Source organism: Anomaloglossus baeobatrachus, chromosome 8 (genome assembly GCF_048569485.1).
Source record: "Anomaloglossus baeobatrachus isolate aAnoBae1 chromosome 8, aAnoBae1.hap1, whole genome shotgun sequence".
NCBI lineage: Eukaryota > Metazoa > Chordata > Amphibia > Anura > Aromobatidae > Anomaloglossus > Anomaloglossus baeobatrachus.
This window is the reverse complement of record NC_134360.1, coordinates 221,041,789-221,051,788: the sequence shown is the minus strand read 5'-3', so window position 1 is coordinate 221,051,788 and position 10,000 is coordinate 221,041,789. Positions and strand designations below refer to the sequence as shown.

Sequence of the window (10,000 nt, the reverse complement as noted above, 5' to 3'; positions counted from 1 at the left end):
TGCCTCCTCTTTCAGCCATCTTCGTCCTTATTCTGAAGCCGGGGTGCATGATACATCATACACACTCGCCGGTCCCGCGCAGGCGCACTACAATACTTTGATCTGCCCTTCTCACGGCAGATCAAAGTACGCTTGCGCAAGACATCAATGCCGGCGAGTGTGGATGACATAGGCCGCATCATGCACCCAGGCTTTAGAAGAAGGAGGACAAAGATGTCCGAAAGAGGAGACTCTGGCACCGGAGAACGGAAACACCTATAATACCAAACTCCACCGCAGTGACCGTTTAGGTGAGTATTATAAAGTGATTTTTATGTTCTACACAGCGGCCTGGGCTCTTATATACAGCATGTTAGAATATAAGAGCCCACTGGTGGTGGCCGCTTCTTATAGGCCCCAAATCTGCTGACAGGTTCCCTTTAAAAAACATTGGATTCAAATATTTGTGAAAGCAAAAATTTGAATGGTCCAACGTTCTGTAGTTCCGTTTTTGGGGGGTTTATCCTCTTCATTACCATTGGGGTTTATTATTAGGTCAGAATGTGGGTCCTCTGGGGGCTTTCTCTGGTGGTCTACGCTTGGCTCGGTCTTGTAATAAGCAGCTGTCAGATTCGTCCGGTGGTGGCTTTTCTCCCATGAGAATGAAAGGATCAAGCTTAGTAAAAATCCAAGCTGTCTTGACCTTTTTTTACCCCAACATTTACCACTATGGAATGGTTCCATAAACATTAGATGGTTGGTGGACGGCATAAATTGGGAAAATTCGCCCAACAATTACAGAATTGGTCTCCAAGTAGAGCGCTGCTGCCGTGATGGGCTTTTCCCCCCGCCGGCTTGGACGGACGGCCCTGGTGTCCCCTGACATCTATTTAGGGCACTTGTGTGGTTTTTTTCACTGTATTGAAATGCTGAATGCCCTGTGTAGATCTTCTCTTTCTCGCGGAGTATTTCTGCCAGAATCCGGCATAAACCTTTATCCGTCCTTAAATATTTTATCGATTTTAAGATATAAAAGTTATTCCCAGAGAAACCTGTTGGCTGGCAGATTTCTGATCATAAAAGAGGCTGTCATTTTACAGGTAAATTGATTTTTACTTAGTGCCCTTTGTGCTGATGGACAGTTTAACCCTCGATGAGATGACAATTATCAGATTTTTTTATTCTTGGTGGTTTAACTGCTTGTCCGCGTAGATGTACATAGGAGCAATGAAGGCCCCAGCACCGCCCGAGATACAGCGCAAATTGACTATGCTTTAGGTATGCAACATCTTCTTGGATAATTTTCATGATTTATGTTACACACAATCACTTTCTTTTAAAAATGTATGCACCATGTGTTTAGGGATAATAGACACATCAGACCACAAGACAAGCTAAGTTTTAAAAGAAGAAAATAATTGAGCAAAAAATGGTCATGACAGACTGTTTTGGCGGGGATCTGCCTCTTGACACTCCTATGGAGGTAGTATCCCCCAATTTTTTACTAATCTTTCCCATGCTGGGCCCTTTCCAGGAACATACTGCGTGTACTCCATCCTGGTACATATATCCCCCATCCTGGTACACCTGTGCCCCATCTTAGGGCCTTTCCAGGTACATACTGTGTGTCCTCCATCCTGACAGATAATGTCCTCCATCCTGATACATATGTCCCCCAGCATGGGCCTATCCTGGTGCATATGTGTCCCCCCCCCATCCTGGTGCATATGCCACCCCCATCCTGGTGCATATGTGTCCCCCCCCCATCCTGGTGCATATGCCCCCCCCCTCCATCCTGGTGCATATGCCCCCCCCCTCCATCCTGGTGCATATGCCCCCCCCCTCTATCCTGGTGCATATGCCCCCCCCTCCATCCTGGTGCATATGCCCCCCCCCCTCCATCCTGGTGCATATGCCCCCCCCCTCCATCCTGGTGCATATGCCCCCCCCCCCTCCATCCTGGTGCATATGCCCCCCCCCTCCATCCTGGTGCATATGCCCCCCCCCCCCTCCATCCTGGTGCATATGCTCCCCCCCTTCCATTCTGGTGCATATGTACCCCCCCCCCTTCCATCCTGGTCCATATGCCCCCCCCCCCCTCCATCCTGGTGCATATGCTCCCCCCCTTCCATCCTGGTTCATATGCCCCCCCTTCCATCCTGGTGCATATGTACCCCCCCATCCTGGTGCATATGCTCCCACCCCATCCTGATGCATATGTCTCCCATCATGGGCCCATCCTGGTATATATGCCTCCCATTATGATGCACACATAAAAGATTACACTCGCCTTCCCGCCTCTCCCCTGGGGCGTCCTCTTCTATTGCTGGCAATTTACTTTGGTGTTTAAGTGGGGCAGCACATAACGTCACTGCCATGCGACCCCAGTCACAAGCCAACGTCAGCTGCTGGCTAATCCAAATTTAATATTCACCGCTCCAGTCCCCACAAATGGGACTATGGGTGTAGGGAGCAGTGAATATTCATTTTCTATTTCTTACGGCACACATGTTAACCCCAGACTCTGCTGCAGCCTCCTGTGACTTCACCTTGCCACTGCCTCTACCCACCCAAAGCAAGCCTGGTGCATCTAGACTAAAAGATGCAGCCTCCACTTGCCACACAAATTTAAGGTGGGGAGGGGGTGAAAAAGTTGAGGATATAGAATTACTGTTTTTTTTGTTTTTTTTTCTAAGCTGTAATATTTTGTATGACCCATAGAGAAGGGTGGCGCTGTTTTGGCTTAAGTACACTTTTTTTTTTTTTTTTTATAATGTTCTACAGCTTTTATTATATTGTATCTTTTCATAATGATGATGTAGCTCGAATAGATTTCCTCCGCATTTATTCACGTTCTGTATTTTCTTCCTGGGGGGTCCTAGCCAGTGATTGTGCATTCGGGGCCGATACGGCAGAGCCTTGTGTAGGGCGGTGGGTGAGGGAGAGAATATTATGAATCGTGTGTGTTTAGCAGCAATGCGCTCCCTCAGGTATAATCCAACCTGAAACGGTGCAGATGAGCCAAGGAAAACAGGAGAAGACCGCCCAGGGAATTACCGAGCAGGCAAAGTTGTGATGGGAACTCGCCTAAAATATAGACCGTAGATCTTGTTTGTCACACTTGCTACATGTTTGTGAACCTGGGTCTCCAGCTCCTGTAAGAGGCTCATTCTGCTTTTCTTCCTGCACTTCATGTGATATTGAGTTATACTTCCACAGTGGCGTTATAAAATCCGAAAAATGTACAATTATTCCAGTTTGCCATCTGCAAATTATGGGTTAGATGCAACTTGAATTTTTATTTCGCAGTCATCGGGATGGAGGTTGTTTGGTAAACGTTAGATAGCGGAGTTGAGCAAAAAATTAATACTTCCCTGGGCCGGCATCCAATCTGATCCTCTGTGACAGCCAGACCGGTGCAGTCTTCGCTTCTGCAGCCGGCGTCTTTGTTCGGGCATCCTAGTGTCCACTTGCACTTACTAGGCCCTGCGATGTCGCACAGTAGTAAGTAGACCTCATGTTACGTCTTGGGGCCTTTTAGGCGCAAAAAACAGCCTTGACGCCAGGCCAACGAAATCAAGACTGGTCCTGACGCACCTGCCAAGGAGAACCGGACTGGATCTGGTAACAGGACGGTGCAAATCTTTTTGCTCAACTTTATAGGGTGCTTTACACGCTGCGACATCCTTAGCGATAGCTAGCGATGTCATGCGCGATAGCACCCGCCCCGTCGCTCGTGCGACATTTGGTAATCGCTGCCGTAGCGAACATTATCGCTACGGCAGCGTCACACGAACATGCCTTTTCAACGACGTCGCTGTGACCGCCGAACAATGCCTCCCTCAAGGGGGAGGTGCGTTTGGCATCACAGCAGCATCATAAGCGGCCACACAATAGAGGAGGGGCGGAGATGAGCGGGCGGAATATCACGCCCACCTCCTTCCTTCCTTATTGCCGGTGGATGCAGGTAATGCGATGTTCGTCGTTCCTGCGGCGTCATACATAGCGATGTGTGACGCCGCAGGAACGACGAACAACCAGCAGCATGCACCAGCGATATTATGAAAAGGAGCGACGTGTCAACGATCAACGATTTTTGACGTTTTTGCGCTCGTTGATCGTCGCTCCTTGGTTTCACACGCTGCGATGTCGCGAACGGCGCCGGATGTGTGTCCCTAACGACGTGACCCCGATGATATATCGTTAGCGATGTCGTAGCGTGTAAAGCACCCTTTAAAGGACTATTAAAATGGTCTTTCTTCTGTTGGGTAAATAAGGGCTCTCCGCGTATTTCTACATTCGGTGCCAGCCGGTTGGGGGGATTCTATATGCTATTTACATGCATCTAAATTGGATATATAAAGTTTACTCCTCCCTTTTAAAATTCCAAGTTTTTGTCTTGTAAAAAAAAAAAAAAAATCATCCAAAAAAACATTTCAGAACCTCTTCCACTGTTTAATGCCGCCATAATTATATAGTTCAATTAAAAAAAAAAAAAAAACCTGAAATATTTTCGAGTGAAAACATAACTAAAAACTAAAATAATGTGGTTGCATAAATCTGCTCACACTTTGTTGCCGTGGATTTTCAATCTATGACCGTATTTTTAGTAGCCTTTTCGGGTAGGAGTCTATCAGCGTGGCACACATAGAATTGGCAATCTTAGACCACTTTTCCAGTAGCTCCAGATTTGTCTAACGCCACACTGCTGCCTCCACCATGCCTCACTGTAGAGTCGGTGTTCTTTTGGTGATGCGCAATGTTGGTTTTGCGCCAAAAATAAGTTTTGAAATCATGGCCAAAAAGTTGAACCTTTAAGATAATCAGGCGTAACATGTAACTCACATGCTTCTTGACGACTTGATGGAGGTTTTCATAGCCTGGCTTGGATGTTTTTCCCTAAAACGAAATGTTTGTCTTGCCATATGGCCAGAGAACAGAGGAGACTGTTGTCACATGCAGTACATGACTAGTACTGGCCAGAAATTCTTGCAGCTCCTTTAATGTTTCTGTAGGCCTTTTTAGTTGCCTCCCGAACCAATTTTCTTTGTGTTTTTCATCCAGTTTGGAGGGATGTCCAGTTCTAGATAATACCACTGTTATACCAAATTTAAGCCACTTCTTGAAGATGTCTTCATAGTGTCTATGGAGATTTTTGTGAACCTTCTGATAACTTTTACCAGTGAGATCCTCTGCTGTGTTGTCAGCTGTTTACTGACCAGAGAATGTCAAGAGAATCCTCCTAGGACAGAAACGCTTTCTCTGAGGTTAATCAGAATCGTTGTAAACCGCGGCGGGCGAGCACCAACTACTAAGTAACATGACGGAAATGTGATCGGCTGATTCTGAACACAACCACAGCCCAATTATAAGATTATTGGTGACATTAAGGGCGGAAAAAGTTCTGAAATGATTCTTCTTAGTTGGATTTTTTTTTTTTTTTTTTTTTTTACATGACAAAGCCTTTATCCGGGTCGTGTACACTTTTTATATCCACCGTATGTTATATCACAACTTGAATAAACGATCTTACGATATTTTCCTGTGATTTTGCAAAGAAATTAAATTGAATATTTGGCTTCTCATAATTGTTTAAAACCGAAAACAGAGACGATAACGATTCGTGATAGAGAAAATTAAAATTAATTGAGCCGGTGCGTTGCTTGCAAATTGTTGATTTCTTCTTTCACTTTCATTTATGATGACTGATGTGTTATTTTTTAGACATTAAGATTATTTGGGTTTTATATCGGTGTTTTTTTTTGTTCTGTTTCAGGCTTTAGTCGAGCAGCACTGCCTTTTGGCCTAGTAAGACGGGAACTTGCCTGTGAAGGATATCCCATCGATCTCCGATGTCCGGGAAGTGATGTCATAATGATTGAAAGTGCCAACTACGGTCGAACAGATGACAAGATCTGTGATGCCGACCCATTTCAGATGGAGAACGTAGACTGCCATCTTCCAGATGCCTACAAAATCATGTCACAAAGGTAAAACAATGGTGGCTTTACGAGCATTTACAACAAGACTATATGAAGATCATTCTTGTACTCCAAGTAGTGGGCACAATTGTGTTCACCAATATGACTTCCAAGTTGTGTTTTTGGAGGACAGTAGAAGTGAGTCCAACATCTCAAAAATGATGGAGGTCATTGATTAAACTCGAGAATCAAATTTTATATTTTTTGTTTGACCATTACAATGTTTAGTGGACGAGGTTGCGTTCATTAGTTGACTGTAATTGTTGATCTTATGGCTGGCCTTGGCGTGATGTCTGACGTGTCGGCGTAATATCGATGTCTAGGCTGTAAGTTTTTAGCTTCTCTAGAGTTTTTTTTGTTCGTTTCTTGTAATATTTATGTGCTTCATCCTTATTTCATTAAATTTTGATGCCTTGACCTCCAAGATGTCAGAGTCCATGAGATATGGAATGACCTAACTATAAGGGGTCAAGAGTGGCCCAGCAACTGGGACATGTTTTGTGGAAGGAGAGTATCGTCGTCCTTGGCTTCTGAATAGGTCGCCTTGATCTTTCAGATCAATCGGACTCTTGTCAGGTCTACAACAGGTTTTCCACCAATTGTTGGGACAGCTGCTCTGAAATATCTAGCAAAAAAAAAGGTATTTACTCATTGCAGCTTCTCGACTAACTGGCAAATGGCTGATTTTTTCACTCCATAAAGGTAGGGAAATTATTTTCTTTTCCTGGTGTCTGCGCTGGATTTGAAGTGATTTGTCGTAATGTTGTTGCCTCAGTGATCTCTCGGTATTTCCCTCTATACCCCAGCACCAATTACTGTTCATCTGATCTCGGTGCACTTCTCCCATCGTTTTTGCCTCCAGTCTGCACATCAGAGCTCCTTTGGGAAATTGCCTTCTCCAGTTACCTGTCATGTCAACTTCAGTCTTCTTAGACTAGGGGATTATGAATGTTGTAACTCTCTGCTTGATCTAATGGTTCAGTGCTATGGGAGACAGCGGGGGCTGCACGTCCTATATTTTCCCTGCCTTTTTCTCGTGGGCCACTTTCCGGCTCAGAATTCTCTTTAGAGATGACTCGAGAGGTAGACGAGTTTTGATTGCGTTGTCAAAATAATGGAATAAAATAATATAGATACTCGTCAAGAAAATAGGATAAAAAAAAATAAAACCTATTTTATTTTATTTTTTTATTCTAGTAGTTCAAAAAGAGTCTGAAAAAATTGTAATAGGAAAAATAATAAAAAATTTTGCTATTTCTTGTAACCGTCCTATATGTTGTTACTGATTAGCTGCGAGATGGCAGGGTAAATCTGCCTGTCACGAGGAGCATCTGTCCCCCGTGGTCAGACGACGTCTTCCCATTTAACACCAACGCTGAAAGTCTCGTTCCAAAATGTCTCTCATTACATGAACATTACATTTACAAGACGCGTCCGAATTCCCCATCTAATATTAGCCGGAGTCTGAGAATAGATGTTCTTCCATCGAAATAAAATACCAAATATGATTCAAACTAAGCGGATTAATGTCCCATCGAAAGAATGTGCCGGAACGGACAACCCAACTGATAAAGGGGAATTTCTCCCAATTTCTAAATGTATATTCATCAGGAGTACAATTAATCATGGATCCCGCTTCATAAAGCTTCACTCCAACTTAAATGTTTTGTATGTGGTCAATTGTAACAAGGTTTTTGAGACTCACAAATAACCTGGTTCCTTTTCTTAGAACAGTTGAAGGTCATCTGAAGTCATTTGTAAGAGATATGTTTATTAAAGTGTTTTATGATGGCGCTTTTACGACTAGTCAGCCTTTTCTTTCGTAAAACGTCAGATGGGTGGTCCTCGAAATTGATGAAGGACAAGTCCCCTTCATTTTGAAGTAGCGATATGAGTTCTAAAGACCTACACGTACGATTGGACCTCACTTGAAAGTCATAGATTTGGAAAAGTTCTTAGAAGGTTTTTTTTTTTTTAGCTCCTCTTGTATCGTAGCATTTATACGACTGACTGCCGGCGAGTGGTTATTGCAGTGTGGAAAGCAAGAACTGGTTTTCTCCATGGAAGATTGTTCCCCCGGCATGCCGGACTGATCCCGGTGGTTTTCTATACTTCTTGCCTGTCTAAAAGGGCATTTTGATCTACATTGCAATTAGTCCTCAAGAAGCCCTCATTAGGTTTGTTGTAATTGTACTATAATTCTCAAACCTTACCCAAAAATTTATGACATGATATAAAACAGTGAAAATGTAGACTTCACGGGAGATTCTGCTTCTCCGTAGGGAAGGTTCTTCATTTCTGCAAAAAAATAAATAAATAACCCAGCAAATCCGTAACTTGATTTCACGGCCTTATGCTGGTTTTTATTAAAAGTCTAAAATATATAGTGTTTGTCCCTGTGTTTACTGCGCTGTTTGTTACCAGATCAGCGCCGGAGTGGTTCCATCTATCACCCACGCTGGTAAACTGCGGAGAAACCTAATGAAAGATGGAGAGGTGTGAATGGAAGCCGGTTATGTTGTCTGTGCCGATTGCACATGGAATTAAACACGCATGCTGTTACATCAGGACATGAAGACAAATCGCGTTGCCGGCTAGATATATCAACATTTTTAATAGGGGTGATCGAATACCTCAGATATTCGGCTTCGCGAATATTTGCCGACTAGGTCGCCTCTATTCAACTATTCGTGAATATTCGATGCGCAATGTAAGTCTATGGGAAATTTGAATAACAACTATTCGGAACTATTTGGCCTTCCCATAGACTTACATTGCACATCGTATATTCGCATAGCGGCGACCTATTCGTCGGATATTCGCGAAGCCGAATATTTGATGTATTCGATCATCCCTAATTTTTAACGTTTGAGGTTCAAAAATAGTTTTCCCTTTTTGTCCATTTGAAGAGTATTTCCAAACTCGCCAGCAGATTTCAGTTCTCGAGTCCGTACTTTATTGTTAAGGATTTAAAGAAATGTATTCTGGCTGTTTCTTATTCATATGCTGTTCTAGGGAAGACGGGTGTCTACAGAGAAGCCTCCATTATAGAGGTTTGTCACCCGGGTATTCTGGATTCAAGAATCCCACGTTTGTTTGTTGATGCCACGTGACTGTTCTTGCCCCTATTACTGCCCGTTTAGGGGGATGAGCCGACGTCTTTATCAAAACCATGTGGATTATGAAGCCAAATGATCCAACATGAACCATAGTTTGCAAACCTTTCCAATGGCAAAAAAACCCCCAAAAAACATACATATGTTAAAGGGAACCTGTCGGGTCCCATATGCGTTCTAACCTAGAAGCAGGGGGATGTGTGGCCTAGTAACCCCTTCCTACCCATTCCTGAGTTGTAATATTGTGTAATATGATTTTATAACAAAAAGTTTTATAACTTACATGTTCCCTATGTAAATAGGAGAGGGTCTAGTTCCCTGGGTGTTGCAATGCCCTGTGGGCGTTTGCATGCTTTCCATGGTATCACGCCCCTGTGGGTGTGATACCATAGATTTACCACGTGCACGCTTGGCGTTCGCGTAGCTTTCATATCTGGGTGCTTACTTGCCGGCATTGGACGCGCTCTGCGCATGGTCGGTACCGCAGGAGTCTTCCGATCATGCACAGTGCGCTTGTGAAGCCAGCAAGTAAATACCCGGATATCAAGGCTGCGCGAACGGCAAGCGCGCACGCGTGAGATCTCCAGGAGCTGACCTGTAAATCCATGGTATCACGCCCACAGGGGATACCACGCCCACAGGGGATACCACAGCTCCTGGAGATCCCGCGTGTGCGCGCTTGCCATTTGCGCAGCCTTCATATCCAGGTGTTTACTTGCCAGCTTCACAAGCGCACGTCGCTCATGTAAATCCGTGGTATCACACACACAGGGGAGTGATATTACACAATATTCCTACACCGGGATGGGTAGGAAGGGGTTTTTAGGCCACACATCACCCTGCTTGTAGGTTACAACGCATATGAGACCTGACAGGTTCCCTTTAAGCTAAGAGTACTTGAAGACTTTGTAGGACCTGTCATCC

General features: G+C 44.3%; 1 protein-coding gene across 24 annotated transcripts in view; it reads left to right on the top strand.

Moving 5' to 3' along the window:
- The window catches only part of ADGRL2 (adhesion G protein-coupled receptor L2), a 278,687-nt gene that overhangs the window by 134,332 nt on the left and 134,355 nt on the right, over positions 1 to 10,000 (top strand). For all 24 annotated transcript variants that reach the window (XM_075320239.1, XM_075320236.1, XM_075320235.1 and 21 more), the window contains exon 3: positions 5,756 to 5,969. In XM_075320239.1, the coding sequence (XP_075176354.1) occupies positions 5,756 to 5,969 (214 nt within the window). The remainder of the gene's footprint in view (positions 1 to 5,755; positions 5,970 to 10,000) is intronic.